The sequence below is a fragment of the Panthera uncia genome (genome assembly GCF_023721935.1).
Source record: "Panthera uncia isolate 11264 chromosome B2 unlocalized genomic scaffold, Puncia_PCG_1.0 HiC_scaffold_24, whole genome shotgun sequence".
NCBI classification, from domain to species: Eukaryota; Metazoa; Chordata; class Mammalia; order Carnivora; family Felidae; genus Panthera; species Panthera uncia.
The window spans coordinates 67,003,301-67,026,252 of NW_026057580.1; the positions used below are offsets into that span (position 1 = coordinate 67,003,301).

General features: G+C 37.2%; 1 protein-coding gene across 3 annotated transcripts in view; it reads left to right on the top strand.

Moving 5' to 3' along the window:
- Positions 1 to 22,952, top strand: part of AFG1L (AFG1 like ATPase) — a 195,972-nt gene that overhangs the window by 164,224 nt on the left and 8,796 nt on the right. Inside the window, exon 12 of one of the 3 annotated variants that reach the window (XM_049654106.1) lies at positions 15,834 to 15,969. The exons of the other annotated variants lie outside the window; for them this stretch is intronic. Within the exon in view, the coding sequence (XP_049510063.1) occupies positions 15,834 to 15,969 (136 nt within the window). The remainder of the gene's footprint in view (positions 1 to 15,833; positions 15,970 to 22,952) is intronic. 3 annotated transcript variants of the gene reach the window in all.

A 22,952-nucleotide genomic window follows, 5' to 3' on the forward strand; every position in this document is an offset into this window, starting at 1 on the left:
TAAGCTCTTTGTAATCTCACTTCTGCCCTACCTGTCCCCTGTGCTTTAGCCAGGCTGGCTCCTGCCTTATTTGGACATGGTATTGCCAGAAGTCAGCATATTTGAGAAACAGCACACGTAAATCAGCAATGCTGCAGGAATGATTTTGCTGCTGGGAAGGTAAAGGGCCAGGGAGATTCCTGGGCTGTCTCGGCTCTGGTGATTAATGCCCTTATTCCCTGATGCTAATCACCACTGTTGGCATCCAGACACCATCAGCCTTGACTCTTGGCCAAATAGTAGAGATAACAGCTATTCATCCTTTAGTATTTAGTCAGAGTGTACCAACTGTAGGACACAAACCAGAAGTAGTTCCCAACCAGTGGTTTCGCTTGGAATACATGAAATGAAATAAAGCATAAAATAGAAAAGCGAAATGTTTTTTAACAACTCCCCAAGAGATACTGTTAGGTACAGTTATAAGGCTAACTATATATGAACTAATGTGCCATAATCAAGATTAATAGACAGATGAAGGCCAAAACATGTATCTGATGGATCTCCATTCCTTGAACACTAAAAACCAAAAAAGGAAACTAATAAGCAAGAAGTTGACAGTGAACATGTGTACACCCATGCATATGCATCAACTGATATATTTTTCTGCTTAGACTTTACAAACACACCTGGCTACCTGTCATTATTTTTAAGACACAAATAACTAACTACTCTTGCAAATAGTTACTTGTGAGCACAGTTATCAGTTGAGGAAACAATTTTCTGCAGGTGTAAAAATTACATTTTTCAATAAGGAAAATTTAGGTATAGTCAGTTTACTCATTAAGCCTTTAGAATTCAGTTTTGGCTCACTTTCTTTGAACAGGGTTCTTTCATTTTTGGTCCACAAAAGTTTAACCCTAAAGCAAGTGTTTCTCAAACTATTTGGTTTCAGGAACCGTTTACACTCTTAAAAATTATTGAGAGACCCAAAGAGCTTTTGTTTATATGGGTTATCCCTCAATATTTGCTCTATGTATTAGAAATTAAAACAGAAAATTTTACAATATTTATAACTTATTTAAAATAACAATGATAAAAACCATTATATTCAACCCATCAAATTAGCATAAGTAACATTTGTATGAAAAATAACATTTTATAAAATGAGAATAATTTAGTAAGAAGAATGACATATTTTTTTGCAAAGCTCTTTAATGTCTGGCTTAATAGAAGATAAGGACAACTGCGTATCTACTTCTACATTCAATCTTTTGTGATATTTTGGTTTAAGTATGTAAGAAAATTTGGTCTTACAGAGATATGTAGTTGGAAATGGGACAAATATTAAAAAAATTTTTTTTAATGTTTATTTATTATTGAGAGACAGAGAGAGACAGAGCATGAGCGTGGGAGGGGCAGAGAGAGGAGGAGACACAGAATCGGAAGCAGGCTCCAGGCTCTGAGCTGTCAGCACAGAGCCCGACGCGGGGTTCGAACTTACAAACCATGAGATCATGACCTGAGCCGAAGTTGGACGCTTAACCAACTGAGCCACCCAGGCACCCCGGGAAAAATATTTTAATAGCCATATCAGATAATTGTGGATACCCTTTTTTTTATAAGTTTATTTTTATTTTTTTGCGAGAGAGCATGGGGGAGGGGCATAGAGAGAGAGGAAGAGAGAGAATCCCAAGCATACTCTGCACCGTCAATGCATAGCCCACAAACCGTGAGATCATGACCTGAGGCAAAATCAAAAGTTGGATGCTTAACCAACTGAGCCACCCAGCTGCCCCATGGATACTCTTTTTTGATGCTACATGAAAATTCAACAAGAACTTCCTTCCACAGAGCACAGTATGAAAAGGGTTGGGGGGAAAGGGTAACTTTATAGGGGAGAAACCTGACAAACACCACTTCAGACAAATGTGATCAAGGTTAACATCAACAGCAATAATTCATGTTGATAGTTTCTACCCTTGATATGATATGATGAAAATAGCACATGACCTCTGTGGTTGTTCTCCCATTACCATAATTCCAGCCTAATCATGAGAAAAACATCAAACAAATTCCAGTTGAGGGACATTCTACAGAATAACTTGCCAGTGCTCCCCAAAATTGTCAAGATCATCAAAAATAAGGAAAGTATGAGAAACTGTCACAGCAGAGGGGAGCCTAAAAGCCATGATGACTAAAAGCTAATATGGTATCTTAGGTGGGATCCTGGGACAGAAAAAGGACCTTAGGTAAAAAGTAAGGAAATCTGAACAAAATATGAACTTTATTTTTTTTTAATTTATTTATTTTGAGAGAGAGAGAGAGGGAGAGAGAGGGAGAGAGAGAATGTGAGCAGGGGAGGAGTAGAGAGCAAGGAAGAGAGAATCCCAAGAGCCCCATTGGTTCATTAATTGTAACAAATGTGCCATACTAATGTAAGATGTTAATAATAGGGGAAACTGGGGGAGCCAGGGTGGCTCAGTTGGTTGAGCATCCAGCTCTTGATTTCAGCACAAGTCGTGATCCCAGGGTCGTGGGATCAATCTCCACAACCAGCTCCATGCTAAGTGTGGAGGCTACTTAAGATTCTTTCTCTCTACCTCTGCCCCTCTTCCCTGCTTACATTCTCTCTCTCTAAAATAAATATACTACTAATAATAATAATAATAATTATAGGGAAAACTGAGTTTGGGAGTACATGAAAGCTCTCTGTACTATCTTTTCAATTTTTCTGTAAGCCTAAAACTATTCTAAAAAAAAGCCTATTTAAATTTTTTTTTAAAAAACTTGACAAGAAGATTTTAAAATGTTAGTTACAATATAGTATCTGAAGCAGTATCAGTGTATTTTTGGCATTCTATTATCCTTCTTGAACTTTAAATGGATCTTTTGTCATGCATGACTTTGTAAGAGAATGAATGCACTGATTACTGGAAAATATTGATTGAGTTATATAGATCTTTCAAATGTTGGCACATTTAATTATACAATATTAAAGCATTATATTCATTAATATAACCATCAGTCTCATCAGAAAAAAAAACATGTTTGAGAATTGGGAAGCTATCAAGTTCATGGTGGAAACAACAAGCTTTCCAAAATTCCAATTTTCAGTTTTTTGCTCAATTTGATCACTGACAACAAATTACTTTTAGTTGTTTTCCTTGAAGTGACAGTCTGTCTTGTTCATTTTCAAGAAAATGTCTGTGAAACATTGTAATAATGTTTCAGTGTGAATAACCATAGTTTGCCTGTAACTCATTCTTTCAAATAAAAATTATGTTCCATGATAAAAGTGGCTAGTTCAGCTAGCAGCTCAAACAACTGCACAAGTGCTTTTCCTCAAGATATGTTTGGTGTATAGTGGAAGTGCTTTATGTGTACTTCCTTCACCACAAAGAATACTAAAAAGATGTGTTCTCAAGGGTTCAGATTTTAAAAATCCTTTTTACTGCTTCTTCAAGGACATCTGAAGTGGAACTGGATTTTTTTTTTTTTTTTTTTTTTTTTTTTACTGTGAGTACATGGGCAGTAAAGAACACAATATGATTTGGTGCCACTGCTTTGATTCATGCTTAAGTGCCAGAAGTTTTACCCACCATTGCTTTTGCACCATTACTGAAAACGTCAGCACAGTGACAAAAGTAAATAGTGTCCTAGTATTATTACTGCAAGTTTTGGCCTCAAAGGACCTCTGAAAGGGTCTCAGGGACCCCTAGAGATCTTAGAACTGCACTGTGAGAGCCACTGACTTAAGTAACAGTATTTCTGACTTCTGCTTTGCTCTCCATTTGAGCCAAGTAACTGTATCAAGGGAAGGAAAGGAAACCTGAAAGCTCACGTCATATCCATAGAGATGAATCTGCTCACTTTCCCTTACTGTAGCTCTGATGTGGGGGGAATGACTGGGAACAAAGACCACCCAAATATATTCTCCTTTATCCTTCTACAGTTCCCTGAAACAGGGCTTCCCAACCTTCTTCATATCATGACAGGGAGAGAGAAATGGTAAGATTCTTATTAAAGAGTAAAGAAATGAGGCTGCCTAAGCCTTGAGGTCCCTAGTCTGGAGGTGTAGATCCTTTATGGCTTTCAGGAGTACCCAAGGGTCAGTAGCACAGCTACCAGATCGTGTGGATATGCCAAGCCACATGAGTTGGACAATTCTGTACTAAGGTTCTCATCAGGGAGGGGGCTTTCACACTGGAGGATGTCTGTTCTACAGCCAGCTTCATGCTCCATAAAAGGCTCAAAGGTTAGCTCAGATGTGGGAACTCACAAAGTATCTGACTGTACTTCATGATAGAACCAGAATTGAAGATTTGATGTAACCTGTCCAGAACATTTTTGGATAGAGTGTGGTGATTAAGAGCACAGAGTCTGATTCCCAAACTACCAAAGAGTTCAAGCCGCTTGCTAACTATCTGATCTTGGGAAAGTAATTTAACACATTGGTGCCTCAGTTTTTCTACCTATAAAATGGGGACAATAATAGTGCCTACCTATTATAAATATTAAATGAGTTAATGCATATAAAGTATTTAGAATGACACATGGCAGTGTTTGCCTTATTATTATCCAAGTGCTATAGGCTCTCCTAATTGGGTTTGCTTTTCTGAACATGACCATATTGAATTGTAGATTTGCAAAGAAAGAATCCTGAAGATACCAAGAAGCTAGATGTTAACCTGCAGGATTGCAGATGTGAGGAAATGTGCTTGGAGCAGGGAAGGGGAGAGAGGTGTGGGAAGGGGGGAATGATCTGGGCCTCTTTAGTTTTACTTATGGCTTATAGTCAAAACCTTTTTTTATCTATGATGGCACTAATAGACAAACTGCTACCTAATGTATAAGTCTATAATATTATTTTTTCTTCGAAGGGGCCATGGCTCAAAAATAATCATTACTGACTATCAACCCCTTCATTCCTTGCCAAAGGTTTTCTTTCATGGTGGTATCAGGTGTGGTAATTGGGTAAGTCTCAAGCTTTAAGAGCCTCCCAGAAGACCAGGCCATCAAAAGCTGGGACTGTCCCAGATATAACACATGCCTGCTTTTTCACTTGGGGTTGGATGTGTTTTTATATTTACTGAATGGTTTTTGTTTACTGAACTATTTAGCCTGACTCAGAAGATTATACTTAATTAAGAATTTTAGGTTACATCTGAAACTGAATGATTTCGAGAGTCCTCTTTATGCAAGTATTCAGTATCTGAATTGCCATAGTTATATGGTTGCAAAGAAATGCAAAATTATCATAACAAGAAAATAGTCACAAATGAACTGACCACTTAAAAATGTAGCCCATCCTGGGGTGCCAGGGTGGCTCAGTCAGTTAAGTGTCTGACTTTGGCTCAGGTCATGATCTCACAGTTTGTGAGTTTGAACCCCATGTCAGGCTCTGTGCTGACAGCTCGGAGCCTGAAGCCTTCACATTCTGTGTCTCCCTCTCTCTGCTCCTCTCCCACTCACACTCTCTGTCTCTCTCTCTCTCTCTCAAAAATAAATAAATATTTTTAAAAACTTAAAGAAATGTAGCCTTTCCTCAAACATCTCTCACAGCGTATACTAGAACCATGCCCCACCCATCACGTCTAAGTCTTTTGCCACTAAGTCACTGCTTGTCTGAGGTAATAAACACCCTAACAATGTAGATAAAAAGCAAGCCTGTCCACGCAAATGAAGATTGGTCAACTTGATAAAGAAAAAAAAAAAAAAAAGAAGGATAATGACACCATAAGAGCTTTAAAAGAAAATAATTGAAATATTTATGAATTAAAAGAGGATTTTGAGGGGTGCCTGGGTGGCTCAATTGGTTAAGCGTCTGATGCTTGGACTTTGGCTCAGATCATGATCTCTTGGTTTGTGAGTTTGAGTCCCGAGTCTGTTTTGGATTCTCTTTCTGTTCCTCCCCCATTTGTGCATGCTCTCTTTCTCTCAAAGTAAATAAATAAACTAAAAAAAAAAAAGAGAGAAATGAGGCTTTTAAAAAAACTGATGAAATCCTTAAATATTTTTGTAAAAATATTTTCTGTGTAGTTGAACAACCAAATTGTGAAGTGCAGGATGTACTATTTTAGCATCCTAAAACTTTATCAAGAAAGTTATGCTGAAAATGAATAGTAATTTGTTCACTGCTTATTCTAGGAATATAGTTTATAGGTGCTGTTCTAATCCATATTTTGTTAACTAAGCTAAAATGACATTTTATAAGCATTATTTGCATTTTTCAAGATAAAGCAAGTTTGGAGATTGAACTGAAGGATCAGTTTTTACTAATTGTAGATGGTGATTTGTATCTTCCAAGGAAATAACTATCTGTTGGGTTACAAGTTATGATTGTTGTATTTTGCTGTTTTAAAGGGAAAAAGAAAAAAGACCCTTAGAGAAATGCCCATAAAGGAGGGCTGGATTAGAAATTTAAAAACTATAGCCACTTGAATGTGGCCATTTCCATGATGGGTAAAGAAGAATCAGAAGGAATGAAGAAAAACTGGGTTGAGAGAACGCCTTCCTACTCTCTCCATATGACAAGTTTTCTGTTACAGGGCTCATTGTGAGGCTGGACAGTCCTGCTCGCCTTCTGTTCCCAAACTAGGGCAAGCATAGCTCTTTAGGTGATGTAGCATACAGCCCCAAACTTTAAGGTCTGTAACCCATTGACTACTTAGGCTCAGCTGCCTGAAGCTTCTCTGAGGGAGAAAGCTTGCTTTCATTTGCTGTGGAAATGTGCATGGTCCCTATAATGGGGAGAAAGCACCTAGGGATTCCCAGAGTGTCTCAAGGGAAGGATGAATGTGCTGTATACCTTCAATATGTTATCTGTCTTAAGAGTACAATTATTTTGAGGAGCAGATTTAGTATTAGACACAACTCCTCATGTTCCCTTTATGATCACTTTTGTAAGAAAGTATGACAAGCTAATTTAATTCAATATTTGCTTTGGTCTTTGAGAGGAATGTGTCATTTACCTGCTCAAGGATTAAAAAGTATGAAATAAAATTTTAAAAATTAAAGTCACTAGCTTTTTAAGATTAGAATTTTTTATATTATTATTATTTTAAAGTAAATGACCTGGGGCATCTGCATGGCTCAGTCACTTAAGCATCTGACTCTTCATTTCGGCTCAGGTCATGATCTCACAGTTCATGAGATCGAGGCCCACGTTGGGCTCTGCGTGCAGAGCCTGCTTAAGATATTCTTTCTCCCTCTTCTACTTCTCTTCCCGTGCTCGTGTGATTGCTCTCTCACTCTCTCAAAAATAAATAATAAATAATAAATAATAAATAAGTAAATAAAAGTAAACTGAATGATCTGACTTGGAGTATCACAACTCTAAACTACAGAATTGAATTCGCAAACTACCAAGGAGTTCAAGTCGTGGCTCTGCCACCTACTAGCTATGTGATCTTGGGACGGTAACTCAGCATCTCAGTGCCTCAATTTCTCTACCTGCAAAACAGGAATAATAACAGAAATAGTTCTCTAAACATAAGATCTGTATAATGAAAAGATTGGTAAATATAGGAAATATAGGTCAACCAATTAATAAGACTATAAAACACTTTATAGGTACTTTATTTTTAATTTTTTTCTAACATTGATTCACTTTTGAGAGACAGAGACAGACCACAAGCTGGGATGGGACAGAGAGAGAGAGAGAGAGAGAGAGAGAGAGAGAGAGACAGAATCTGAAGCAGGTTCCAGGCTCTGAGCCATCAGCACGGAGCCCGATGTGGGTTTCTAACTCACAAACCATGAGATCATAACCTGAGCTGAAGCTGAACGCTTAACCCACTAAGCCGCCCAGGTGCCCTACACTGTATAGGTACTTGTTTGAATTTTAAAAGTTTTAACACTGTGGCTTTTTTAATGCTTACCTACCAACTGGCTCTTTTTTATTGTTGTTATTTTTTAACAGAAGTTTTATATATAAAGTAATTCCGTGATTTTTAATTTTCAAGTTTTTCTATTTCCCACCATAAAATACATGACTTGATATTCTCCATAGTACCTTTCCTCTGGATTAGATCAGTTGACTCAGAATTAGTAATTACTTAGTACATTGCTAATTAGAATATTTAGTAAAATATATTCCAATAGATATATTATGACTTTGAAATGTATTTTATAGAAAAAATTTTGAGAATTGTTAGAATATACTATTTTTGTTTCTTAAAGTAACCTGGAGGAGATACTAAGGCCAAAGATTTTGAGAAAAACCTAGAAATGAGTTATAGTATCAAAAAACTGTAAGATTTCTATGTATTTTAGGATGAAACATTACTTAGCTCTTTTATCTTTTTATTGTTAACCAAGAAGTATATGTTGTGTAAGATTCCCCCCTTCCAAAGATTGTTACATTGATTCAGTGGCCAGCAACTATTTCTTAAGTACTTCCATATTGGTATAACACTGTGTTATGAGGAGTATAAAAGAAGTATAAGAAGTTTACAATTTAGTAAAGGAAATAACATGAACAAATGCCAGACAGTGTTGTAGAGTGGAAAGAGGCCCAACGGAATCAAGAGATAGGAATTCCAGTACTTACCCAGATACTATGTAGCTGAGTGGCCTTCAGCAAGTCACTTAACATCTCTGGGTCCAAGTATCTCATTTGTAAAATGATACAACTAATTTCTTTCATTCTTTTGAGCTGTAGCAAGTCTATTTTGAGGAGTTGTGCTCATTAGTACATGTTATGAGTACATCAGGAGTTAAAAGTAAGGATAGTAAGGATTGGGAAGACTCTGAGGAGACATGAGACTTAAGGAGGAAATTGATCTTGACCTTGATAGGTGAGTAGAATTTAGACGAGCAAAGTGAAGGTATTTCACCATAATCTGAAGCCAAGCACTGAATGTTTCAAGAGGAACAGAAGATACTTTCCTAATGAGAGTAGAGTACATGTTAGAAAAGAGGAATAAGAATGAAAATTTCAGACAGATCCACCATAAAGACCAGGCAGACAAATTTAGACTTCTTACCATGATCCACAAGAAGTCATTTTAGATTGAGCAGGACCATGGTACATAAAGTAATAGGATGATTAATGAGGCAGTACACTCTAGGAAAGGTTGTAACTTACCAGCATGTTCTAGTGGGTCAGCAAATAGTATCTCCCCTTGGAAATGCCCTTCTTTCAAGAAGGAAAACTTGGGTAAATAAACCAACATGCTAGGTAATTGTTACCTTTTATGCAAGGTAACAGAGAGAGCCCTACTCTTTTTATATTTTATGGTACTTTCTAGTCATTCAACAGATATTTCCTGAGTACTTAATGGAAGGTTGGCATAGTTCTAGGTGCTATAGGGGGTACTAAGGTGAATAAGAGTTAGTCTGTACACTCATACAACTTTAATTTAGAAGAGAAAATATGATCAGTACATAGATCACTGGAGTGTGAGGCAGATTATAATTAATACTATTGGATCAGTGTGAGCAGAAAGTTGTGGGTAATTAAAGAGGAACTAGGCCTTAAAGGCTGGAGGGTTGAAGATTCTGCTGGTATGGAGAGGAGAGAGAGTGAGGGTAGCTGTTTGGTTGTTCCTAAGAATAGGGCATCCTGGGGGCAACCTTTGATCTCTTCCTCCTCTGAGGTTTTGTGTTTTTATGAAAAATACGGAAGTAGGAAATGGCAGAGTATATTCAGAGAATTGAAGATTCAGGAGGGTTCTACTTCTGTTAATGACAGAGTAGCACCTATTTGACTAACCCACCTTTAGATCAGAGCTGTAACTCTGGACAAAATCTAAGAAATAACTGTCTGGGAGGCACTATTGGACAACCAAAAGCAGGGAGAAAGCTCTGGCACCACTTGGAAGAAAGGAAAGACACTGGTGAGTTTCTTATTTTTGTAGGTTTTTGTTTTGTTTTGTTTTGTTTTTTGCCAGAGAAGAGATCACAGTTGTTTTCGTATGGAACATCTAAAACTCAGTAGAAACCTGAAATATTCCTGGCTTGAGGAATGAGAAGAGAGCTGGAAAATAAGAAAAGAAATGATGGAACAGAGAGAACCACAGAGGAAGAGCCCAGAGTTCTTCACAGAGACTGCCCAAATCTTGGGCTGACCTGTGAACTGCACATGCACAGCTAACACTAAAAATACTGAACAGAGACTTCAGCTGCTGCTCATCACAGAGGAGACAGAGTTTGGAGTTTGGGACTAGCCAAGTTAATTACCTGCTAAAATAGCAACAATAGAAAATCAATATACTTTGGTAGAATAAAAAGAATTCCAAGTCTCTAACAACATATCATTCACCTTATCTAGAATACAATCCAAAACTGCTAGCTGTGTGCAGACACAGGAAAATCTAATCCATTTTAAAAGAGAAATGATAATCAACAGAAACTGACCCTGAGAGGATACAGATGTTGGAATTAGAGGGAAGGATTTTAAAGTGTTTTTTTTTTTTTTATATCTACAGTCAAGGATATAAGGGAAATATACTGATAATGAATAAACAAAGGGAAATCTTAGCAAAGAAATTGAAACTAAAAAAAAAAACAAATAGAAATTCTAAAACTAAAAGTTGAGAATTCTATATCTAAAAATTTTTAAGTTTATTGTACTTCATACCAAACTGTAGAAGAGTAGAGTCAGTGAACTGATAGGTCAATAGAAATTATGCAATGATCTGAAAAACAAAAGTGTTGAGGGGAAAAAAAAGCAAAACCTCATGACATAAACTATATCAAAAATCAACTATATCATTGGAGTCCTAGAAGGAAAAGAGAGAATGGGGTGGAAAAGTTTTTTAGAGAAATAATGGCTGAAGTTTTTCCAAATTTAAGAAAAGATGTAAGTTTACAGATCCCAGAACCTCAACAAACCCCTAGCAGATACAAAGAAAATCATTCCTGGGAACATCATAGTCAAATTGTTGAAAACCAAAGATAGAGAAAATTTCGAAGCAGCCAGGGGCACAACAGTATGATTGAAGACTTCCTATCAAGAAGCAATGGACAAACAGTGCAATATCATCTTTAAACTACTAAAAAGAAAAATCACCCAACAATCAAGAACTCTTTTTCCAGACAACTTAAGGGTCATGGCTGGAATTTAGATAGTATGTAGGAGAGTGGTATGTACTCAGAATAGATGGGTTGAAGTCAGTATAAAGGGGCTTGCATATCAGGTGGTAGAGTTTGAATTAGAACCTTCATCAGCATAAAAAAAAAAAAAACTTGTCATTTTTTAACAGATCTATATTGGATAATCTGCCAAAGTTGTATAAGATTGTCTCTGCTGCTACCATATATGGAATCTTTGTGCATTAGATAAAGCTCCCCAAGATGGGCATGGAGCTAAGTGAGCAAATCATGCCCTTATGTGCCCCTTCCTCTAGATTGATGCTACCCCTCATCAGGGTCTGTGGCTTGGAACGCAGAACATGGGTTGAATCTGTGCTCCCAGTTGCCCCCTAAAACAGGTGTACATGATAGATTGGAAAGAACAAGATGAATATGAGGGAAATATGTAAGATCGGATGCCGAGAGGTCTCAGGGCCAAGGGCATGCCACCTAGGGCTCTGATGTTTTCAGTTTGGATGACCAGAGGGATGGCAGGACCCTTGGCAAATACCTGATATAGGAGAAGGGGACTTACAAGCAACTGGAAATCTAAGACTGAAGATACAGATCTGGAAGTCATTTATAGAGATGTGTTAGTTTGAAGTTGAAAGGAGTCCATGAAATCACCTGAACTGACACTGAAAAAGGAAGAGATGAGGGGTGTGGATGGGATTGGAAAATCTTACCATGGGATTTAGTGGAAGGAAACAGAGTCAGGGTCCTAGTACAGCTGAATCAAAGGGACATTAGAAACAACTAAACTCTCCCACCATTTCTTGAAGAATTTTTTATTTTTATTTTTATTTAAAAAAATTTTTTAACGTTTATTTTTGAGACAGAGGGAGACAGAGCATGAACGGGGGAGGGTCAGAGAGAGGGAGACACAGAATCTGAAACAGGCTCCAGGCTCTGAGCTGTCAGCACAGAGCCCGACGCGGGGCTCGAACTCACGGACCGCGAGATCATGACCTGAGCCAAAGTCGGCCGCTTAACCGACTGAGCCACCCAGGTGCCCCTTGAACAATTTTTTTAAATGGAAGTAATTTACTAGATTGGTAACATCTTGGGATTTGGAGGTTACTATGTAAAATGTGTTAACAGATGTATATAACAAGCCTCTGCTCTTAACCTAATCTTACTGTTTTCCAGCCTTAATATATGTGGAAAAACTCTGTAAAATGTAAATTAGCCTTCACACTTACATGGAAATACAAAAATTATCTTACATACATTTCCCCAAGTTTTATTGAGAAATAATTGACATGCATCACCGTATAAGGTTTAAAGTGTACAGCATGATGATTTGACTTACATATATTGTGAAATGTGATTACCCACAATAGGTTTAGTTAACATCCATCATTTCATATAGATAAAAAGAAAAGGAAGAGTGATTGTCTCATAACTGAAAGTGTGCACCTTTTAACCACATTCCTCCATCTCCCTTCCTCCCAGCTCCCCACCTCTCGTAACCACAAATCTGACCTCTTTTTCTATGAGTTTTTTGTTTTTTGTTTTTTAGATTCAACATATAAGTGAGTTTAAGTTAGTCTGTTAACTAACAAACTTAAAAGATGTACTGCTGTTGAGTATCTAAAGTTCTTACATTTTATTTCCCGGATTCCCTTTTGCTTCCCATCTACTTAAAGCAAACTAAATAACAAAATAAGCCTTAAAAGGAAATAGAAAAAGAATAATTTAGGCATGTATTTATTTGTAGCAAAAAATATTACAGATATACACATATACTCACAAATAGAATTATGTAGATTTTTTAAAAAGCAGGGCAAAGAGAAAATAGAGAATAATTAAGTTGAAAGGAAAAGTTAGTACATGTAAATCCATGTCATAAACCTCTACAAGGTTCTTACACTGAACAATTATATCAGCTGTCAGCTTCTCCCAAAGAGGGGGAAAGATGTTCAGTAAGTTATAAGACATAAAATTAGTTACTCAGGAGAAGTGAAGCTTTTTCTGGCACTTGGATAGGGACTTCTAAAAGATGCCGGCAGACAGTTTTCTCAGCACTATTCCTGCTGTCAGTACAAGTTTGTATCACACAGATTCTTATAAACAAGATGGGGCCCTTATGACAAAGTACTGTTCAATGAAACTAGTGCTATAAGAGGTCAAAAAAAGCCTTATAAGTAAGCTTTTCTATTATCAGGTTGATACAGAGAAATTGCTTAGAAATTGGATAAATGCTTGGAGGTTGGATAGACTCATGTTCAAACCTTTCATGAATGTTGTATATTTTAATAAAAGTTGAGTAGCAGATAATTCAAGGTCGTCTTTTTGGTAAGAAGATGGAGTGAAGAATTCTATTGGTCTTACTCTGAAGCATTTGGCCCTTTGTGTATCTAACAGCACAGAGAGGCATTCAGCCTTGCTCTAATTAACTTTTTAGTATCTTTAGAATATTAATTAGTATTTTTCACGAAGTATTTCCATGATTTTGAAAGCAGAAGAGTGGGAGGAAGAAAAATTCTTTGATATCCATTTCTTTTCCAACTCTGATTAGGCTTTTTCAGTATCCAAGTCTAAGAAGATTGGGGAGAGTCCGTGAACTCTCACAGGGAAAAGCAAAACAAAAATAACAAAATTTCTGCATTTGTAAGACTTTAACAGTTTCAGAAGTCATCATCCTCAAATTTAAAATAAGTTACTTGCAGGTGCCTGGGTGCCTCAGTTGTTAGGCATCTGACTTTGGCTCAGGTCATGATCTCATGGTTTGTGACTTCAGAGTCCCACATCTGGTGAGCACAAACCCTGCTTTGGGTAAAAACATGAATCTGCTTTGGGTGTGACCCGCTCCTCCCTCACTCCCTCCTTCTCTCTCTCTCTCTCTCTCTCTCTCTCTCTGTTTCTCTGACCCTTGCCCACTTGTGCCCCCCCCAAAATAAAATAAAATAGGTTACTTGCTATTCTATATCCTCTTGCTTTTTAGTGTCTTAAATGTCACTTTTCATGCCTCCTTGCTTTGATTCCCAAAAGAAGGAGTTTACATTGATGAACCTTTCTTTTCAAACGCACGTTTAAAACCAGTAGCAAAGGTGTAGACCGTCATTTGGGGGTAATCTTTCAAATTTCTTCTGGATAGATCTCAAAGCCAGGCAAATTTAGAAGTCTTTCCTCCAACAGAGATGTAGCAAATACTGCCCTCTACCGAGGGGATACGCAGGATGGCTTGACTATGTTAATGGTCAAGTGCTAGTCTTCAGTTACTGATTTCAGTGAATTTGGTGGAATCATGTTGTTACTAATTACTTCATCATTACTGTATACATTCTTATTAAAATCATTATATTAAAAAATAGAAAACATAAGGGATGAAACATTTCAGCCTTGGCCACATACATTATTACCTCTGTCGTCTGTACAATCAGATATAATGTCTGAGGCATTAATAATAATGTTTAAATTTCCATTTGTTTTAAACCAGCTAATAAAATCTTTTTACCAGTGGGAAATTAGAAGGGGGTTGTTACTGTATTGTTTTCATAAATGAGTTTGTAAAATGCACTAATGATGAAGTAATTAGTAAAAAAAAAAAAAAACCAGGAAAAATGTGGAGATAACTTAAAAACACAATGTTAGAAGAATGTGAAAAGGTAGGAAATCGTTAGCATCATCATCATTATTAAGAGGCACCACTGAATGTAAGCATCAATACAGCTCCAAGGAAATGCATAAAAATTTTGGTTTTCTGTGCTACAGGCTATAAATCAAATATTTTTGTGACAGTTGTTGGAGTTTATATTTCCTAAATGAACTGGAAGTATTCCTGGGAATAAACCCAGCGCAGTGCTTTTCATCTAGCAGGTACTCAGTAGATCTGATTTGATGTGGTTTGTGTTTTAAGAAAGTTGTCAGTTCTGGAATCTCCAGATTTAGGTATCTCCAGAATTTGGAGATTTATTACGTACAGAAAGCTAGTCAAGTCAGAGTGAGGAAGGAGTGCAATCACCTCTGGTTTGCCACATAGATTTTTGTGTTGAGCCATTGTTACTATACACTCCATTAAAAATGACACGCACAACCCCAAAAGAGTACTGCATTAGCCCATCATTATCTCGAGGGGATAGAGAGTTTGCTAAAGATCCGGTAGATTTGGGGAGAACTAGCCTTCCTGCCATTGAGACTCTAAGTCAAGGAGTAAATCTTTCCCTCAGCACACCAGAGAACATTTTCTGAAGTAGAGTGTGTAAGAGATGGTAGTATTTTCTGGAATAGTGAGCTATTTCCCAGTTGGATGTTAGGGACTTCATATTAATGTGATTTCTCATGTTAAGGTGCCGTATTACCAGTCTTGGGAAATTATGTACTCTACAAATACACACATTTCAGTGCTTTGTTTTTCTAGTTATTATCTTTATTGATTTGGTGCACATAGTTGTTTTAACAAATTCATATGATATTTTTAGTTTGTTTTGAAAAGGATGCATTCATCCTAATTAAAGTGTTTTTTTCCCTATTAAAAAGCACTTTTCTTTAAGATATGATGTATTGTCATTTCTGTATACACAAAGCAAGATGCCATGCACACTTGTGTAAAGAGGGGCTATCAGGGTAGCACTACAAGGAATTTATAAAGAGAAGTCTATACAGATAAAGAGTAACCCTTAGGACAATATAATCTAGACAGCGCTTGAAATAATAATCATCCTACTTGAGCTGAAATAATGGTGGCAGAGCAAGCATTAGCCAGGCAGAGAAAAAAGAAACTCAAGCTGACAGCTCATTCGTGTGTGCTGAAGTGGACCAACCGCTCATTGCAGGGCAGAAGGCAGCCTGGTGGTAACGCTCGTGCATTTCACACTGGTGTGGCTTTGAGAAAATCCCCGCTCCTGGCACCAGGGTCAAACCGAAGCAGACAGCTGTGCCGTTTCTCATACAGGAGAAAGAAGACAGCAGGCAAGCTCTTTATTCCTAAAGGTTTTTTAGAAAAACTGTGCTACATATAATCCAGCTGTATACTCCCAGTAATTAAGGAAAACAAACGCTCTTTGCAAACTCATTATAGATTTAAAGTTCTTTAGGTTTTCATCAGGTTTCCACAGAAACAAAGAGTTTGAAACAATAGTCGAGAATGCACAAACCATCGAATAAGTGGATTTTAATTGTTTCTGTTTAGAAAATTATTCAGATAGCCAGCCACATCAGAGACTATTAAACTTTTTAATTGCTCAGGTAGAAAGATGGAGAGTGCCATCATTATCTATCATAAGAAGAATCTGCATTAGATAATGCTACTTGAATTTTGAGCTAGAATAACATACTCAAGGATGCTACTAACTGAAGTGGCATTTAGTAGTCGAAAATAATCATATGCTTTAATTATTCATAGGACACAATGCATGAATTTATAATACTAATTATGGTTTCAAAAGGTGTCTTATGCTATGGTTTACTTACATAAGAGGATCAACTAATGCAAACAAAAGTATAAATACTTACAACTGCTATAGAGATCATGTGCATGCAATTTTGTGGTGTGTTAGGTCAAAAGAGTAGAGAAACGTATCTTTGTGTTTTGCCAAGTTCTTGTGAGAGTTAGTACAAAATTTGTATTTGTTAAGCATTCAGTAGTTACCATTGGTTCTGAAGAGGACTTGGTGATCATGTGTTTACTTGTTCACTAGTCTTGTATTATGCAAGATCGTGTTCCCTGGGCTGGTAGGTGCCCCAGACACTTGGGTGGACAAGATAGTACTGACCCTCCTGGGACTCCCAGTCTCGTACAGTGGAGTAAATGAGGGTGGCAACTGCAGCTTTGAATAGATGTGTAACTCCTCAAGCTCTTTAGTATATGCATTTGCGGTGACTGTTTTACACATTCACTCTTCATGATTATTAGGGAAGAGGCAGGGGATTAAATAAGTGAAAAGCAGGGGCGCCTGGGTGGCTCACTTGGTTAAGTGACTGACTTTGGTTCAGGTCATGATCTCACAGTTTGTGAGTTCGAGCCCCGTGTCGGGCTCTGTGCTAACAGCTCAAAGCCTGGAGCCTGCTTCAGATTCTGTGTCTCCTCCTCTCTCTGCCCCTCATGCTCATGCTCTGTCTTTCAATAAGATATAAACGTTAAAATTTTTTTTTAAACAGCTGAAAAACAAAAACAAAGAGTATACTTTGCAATCAGTAAAGATCTTCAACATTGTTTTGCTACATCATTCAGTTTTTACTCTTTTGTCATAATATATTTTGTTTCCCTTTTGGAAAATACAGAAAAATCTATAAAATAAAGAAGATCATAAAATATTATAAAATATAGACTTCTAAGTCTGTCACTATCTATAACAATTGTTAGCATTTTTACGTAGTCTTTTTCCTACATATATATTTTGAGCAAAATAGGTACCTTAGTATAATTATAATTTTGAAGTATGATTTTTTTCACTTAGCTTTTTATCATAAGCATGTTTTTCATGTCATAAAATATGTTTCGTAAACATTATTATTTGTTGGCAATATGTTCCATTATGTCAACATGCCATAATTTATTGAGCCTTTCCTCTGTTGTTTTATTTTAAAGTTGCTTTTAGTTCACATAGTTATAAATAATCCTGTATATAGCCTTTGGTTGGATTTCTGGTCACTTCCTGTAGATTGATTTCTAGAAACAGAATGATTGGGTCAAGTCGATGACTTCTTTTAGGTCTCTTAATACAATCCAACAAAATATTTTTGGAGCATCTGAACTAATTTACTCTCTTAGCAGCAATGGATGTCTCATTACCTACTTGCCAGCATTGAGTAGTATAATTTATTTTTCTTTGCAAAATTGCTATATGAAAAATGATATATCATTCTTATTTTGTCTTTCTTTGGTTACTAGTGAGCTTGACTATATTTTTCATTTGTTTATTAGCCTCTTCAACTTTGCTTTTCGTTCAGGAATTATGTATTCGATCCTTTGTCCATTTTTCTGTTGGAATGCTCTTATAATTTTAGTTTCGTTGCAGTCAGTCCTTATCTCTCTCAGTTGCCTTTTTCATGCCAGCTTGTTTTCTCTCTGTGACTTTCTGTTTTATTTGATTGGTCCATGTCTTCTGGTATTCTATTGGGATGTCACATGATTTTCTAGCTTTTTTTCCTTCTAGCTCTTGTATACAGTTAATCACCAAGTTTTATTTTTAGACATGAGTTCTGTGCTACACCATAAAAATGCCATAATTGATTAAGAAAAATAAATGAACGTAAAACAAATGACAGTATGTGTCTTTACATATCCTCATCAATTATGTAAGACCAATCTTGCTACAAAAGCTAGACATACTTTTCTACGTGTGCTGGACTTGCTAAGGACTTTTAAAATATGGGCTTTTCCTAGTAAACCTCTCTGTAGCAAGTATAGTGTTTCAGTTAGCTATTGCTACATAACAAATCACCCCCAAAATTCAGTAGCTTAAAAAAAAATAAGCCTTTATTATTGCTCTCTAATCTACAGGCTTAGCTGGAAAGTTCTTTTAATATATTTTGGATTCACTTATGCATCTGCAGTCAGCTTTGCTGATCTTGGTTGGGTTCTCTCATCTACTATGGGTAGGTGGGGCAGCAGGCTAGAGGCTGGCCTCAGCTGCTTTCTCAGCTTAGACAGTTGGCTCTCCTTCTTATGCTCTCTCCTTCATTGGGAGTCCAGCCCAGCTGTTGCAACAGAATGAGCAGAAGTGTGCAAAGCCTCTTGAGACCTAAGCTCAGAACTGGAAAATTGTGACTTTTGCCTCATTCTATTGGTTGTGGTAAATACAAGTCTGGCCCAGATTGAGGAGTTGGGCAGACAGATGCTAAGACATGGAAGAGATCGAAAGTCACAATCTAAAGAGTGTAGACAAGGAGGCAAGAACAATTGGAACCATTATCATAATTAGACTACCCCACAAAGGCATTCTTTATTTCTCCAAAAATATATTAAATGGGTTTAAACTGATAATTTTTTAAGAGAATTTTTAAGTTGCACTTGAATGCCCCAAGCATATTTAAATACCGAATACTAGGGGAAGTAAGGGTGAGTAGTCCTGTGGCAGCATACCATTTGGAGGGTACACAGGGCTAGATGAGATAATTTGTCAGCATCTATATGTGTTTCGATGAAAGTGTTTACTAAATTTCTTTTATATAATCAGAAGAAAAAATAAACTTACAGACATATTTAAAATGCATCAAATATTAAATTTGAACAAAACTAACATCTTTTCAAATTTGTAATGAGAAAAGTTGCCTCCATTAACATAACTTTTTAAAAATCAGCTTTGGGGGTGCCTGGGTGGCTCAGTCGGTTAAGCATCTGACTTCAGCTCAGGTCATGATCTCACAGTCTGAGAGTTTGAGCCCCCATCGGGCTCTGTGCTGACAGCTTGGAACCTGGAGCCTGCTTCAGAGTCTGTGTCTCCCTCTCTCTCTGCCCCTCCCCCTCTCATGCTCTGTCTCTCTCTGTCTCAAAAATAAATAAAAACATTAAAAATTTTTTAAAAATAAATAAAAATCAGCTTTGATTTGAAATGGATAAGTGCAGTTCCTGATTAAAAAATTTTAATGATAATCTGAAGAAAACTTGAAGAGAAATTTTTGATAGTTACCATCTTGTGTGAAGAAGAATCCTTATCCACCTAGGAAATGTGAGAAAGTCTTCCACTTCCAATAATGGTGGACTCTGTCAGTAATTTGCACTGATCCTGTCGTTAGGATGATGAAGGAAGATGGATGAAATAAGAATTAGGATAAGCTAGCTGCTGAAACAAACAACTCCAAATCTCAGAGGCTGAACAAATGAACGTGTATTTCTTGCTCATATCACCATCCAGTGTAAGTTGGCCAGGACACTGCTCCATGTGGTCCTTCATGGAACCAGACTTTGTCCCTGTTGTGCTTCTACCCCTCCTTCGAGTCCTCAGAGCTCTCTGTTCAGCGTGCAGGTAAGTCAAGGCAGTGAGGATCCTGTGGGCCAGATCTAGAAGCCATGCAGATCACTTTCCTTTACATTCCACTGGCCTTAACCTGATCACATGGCCACACCTAAGTGCAAGAGAGTCTGGGGAATAGTGTCTAGCTGGGTGCCCAGTAAGATGAGGAAAACATGGATAGTGGTGAGTGCTAGCAATCTTTAAAAAAAAATGAGCTGAGTTGAACTGAGCTTACTTTTGGCAGCCTCACTGGATCAGCAGGACAAAAGTCAGAGTTTAGGACCAGCTCAGGATGGGGACCTAGTAAACTACCCCCACTTTGGATGGAACCTTGAAGGACTGAATGCTAGGAATAAGTGTGAACTTGAAGTCAACTAGCTCTCTCGTGGACTTCGGTCAAATTCAGTGAGCCAAGTGACTCAGAATACTTCAAGCCTCGAACTTGGCTTTATTTCTATGAGTGTTTTTTTTTTTTTTCAAAGATATACAAAGATACACAAAGCAAACATATGAGGAGACAAGACACTGTGGATGTGAACAAGAACAAGAACAAATGATAAAATTAGGAACTCCAGATATTAGAATTAGGAGTCTCTATTTTAAACAACTAACCTTACATATTCAAAGAGATTTTTTTGAATAGGCTTGGAAATTTAAGTGTAGGGATCTAGAGACTAAAAAGGTGAGACATAGACATAGGCTTTGGAGACATAGGCTTTGGAAAGAACCAATAGAAATTCTAGACCTATAAAGTACAATAACCAAAACAACTCAATGGATGAGTTTAAGAGCAAATAAACCAGAGCTAAAGAGAAATATAGTAGACTAGAATATGGGTCAGAGGAAGCTATCCACGGTGAGTCATGAAGAACTGAAAAAGGGAAAATACAAAACAAAGGATAAAAGCAATGGAGAATATGAAGTTTAGCTTAGGTTCTCTTAGAGTACCAGAAGGAGAAGAATGATGGAGCATGGAGCAGAGGCAATATACATGTACAGATGGACTAGATGTTGTCCGACATTTATGGAGAAAAGGAATACAGCACACTCATCATCAAGCTTGCATGGAGAAAATTTGCTCAAATTAAAACATGACATAAATGGAAATATATCAGTCTGGGCTGTGACAAAATGGATTTTGACATCACTAGGCCTTTGATCAGGGAACTCTGGTGCTTGGCCGCAAAAGCTAAACGTGAACTATTGGGAGATGCTACCATTCACCTCATCCCCTCTGTCTGGTTTTCCTAGTGTGAAGAACATAACTATATAACTGAAGTCAAATTTCACCCCAAATAGGAAATCCCTTATCCTTTTGTCAGGCTGTATAGGAGAAAATATATGTTCAGCCTTGTGTTTTATTTTCTTTTTAAATGTCCCTGAAAAAATAATACTTCCATGATGAAGAAAACCTTGGGGGAAAAAAATGTCCATGAAAAAACTGATATTATGATCTCACACATATGAGATAGGGTATAAGATTCCAATTATAAAAAATGACCCCCCACCAGAAATACTATTTTTGTTATTTAAAAGTAACACAGTTCATGGGGCAGGGATGGGGGAGATCAAAAAGGTATAATAAAATTCATCTTTGATTCCACCACCCAAAGATAACCACTGTTAACATTTTGATCTATATCTTTCTAGACTTTTCCTACATACATACTAAGATATACAACAAAGGCTTGCCTTGGGAATGGGGAATTTGGGCCAACTAAGAAAGAATAGGAGTTTTTTTTGTAGGTGGTTCAATTATTTTGGAGACAAATGGGTATAAAAGAAAGAATAAGCCTGCTCCTTGGGCTGTGTTGTGTTTTATTCACACATTCATTTGCTAATTCATTCAGTAAGTATTAAGCACTTCCTATGTGCCATGGTGCCATGTGCCGGGGGTAGGCGCTCTTCATTCTTTGGGCCTGGGGCCTTCCCCCACCTGTAGTGCTAATGGTATTACCAAAAATGTGGGAGGGGGCTGGCCTGAGACATGCTATTTTTGTCATCTGTAAACATGACTTCGTGGAGAGCTAATGTGCCTGGCTGACAGAGACCGCAGCTTTTACCTCCTGAGTGCAAAGGCAGAAGCAAACTGGAGTGAGCCGAACTATTCACTTGTTTGGGCTCCCTGGCCTCATGAGCTCAGGAAAAGGTTATTTGATAGTGACTAGAAGAGTAGCTACTATTCATTAAATATCTGTTGTATGCCACATAGGTACTGTGCAGATACCATTTCATTTGCTTTTCATGTGACCTCTTAAAATTAATTTAAAATTATATTAATAAATTAATAAAATAAATGTGCTTTTCACATGACCACTTTAATAAGTAACATTTATTGAGCACTTACTATGTGACGGCCACTGTTAGAAGATTTTACATGTAGTCAGTACAGCGAAGCTTCGGGACAAACCTGTGAGACATGTCCTGCTATGATCCCCAGTTTACAGATGAGGAGATGGAGGTTCAGAGACACTTGCTCAAGGTCGCATGACTGGATGTGACCAACGATTCCAAAGTATAAAGTATGTTTTTGCCCACAGCTTTAACTTATTTTATTAATGAAAAATCGCATTTCTGAGTAATAAAAAAACAAACAAACCCATCTCTCACCAAAATCAATTCTGAGAGTTTATCACTTCTTGGATACTTCAACATTGAATCTAGTATAAGAAAACACTCTTTAACTACTAAAGATCTCACATTTTAGATTAATATTAATCTAATGTTGGAGCTGATTTCCTTGGTTAATGATGTCCTCCTTCAATTAATACATTTCATTCTTAGGTTTTATTTATTTATTTATTATTATTTTATGTTTATTTATTTATTTTTTGAGAGAGAAATAGAGACAGAGACAGAGAATCCCAAGCAGGCCCAGCACTGTCAGCACAGAGCCCCACGCAGGGCTTGAACTCAGGAACCATGAGATCATGACCTGAACCGAAATCCAGAGTCGGGTGCTTAATTGACTGAGTCACCCAGGCGCCCTTCTTCTTA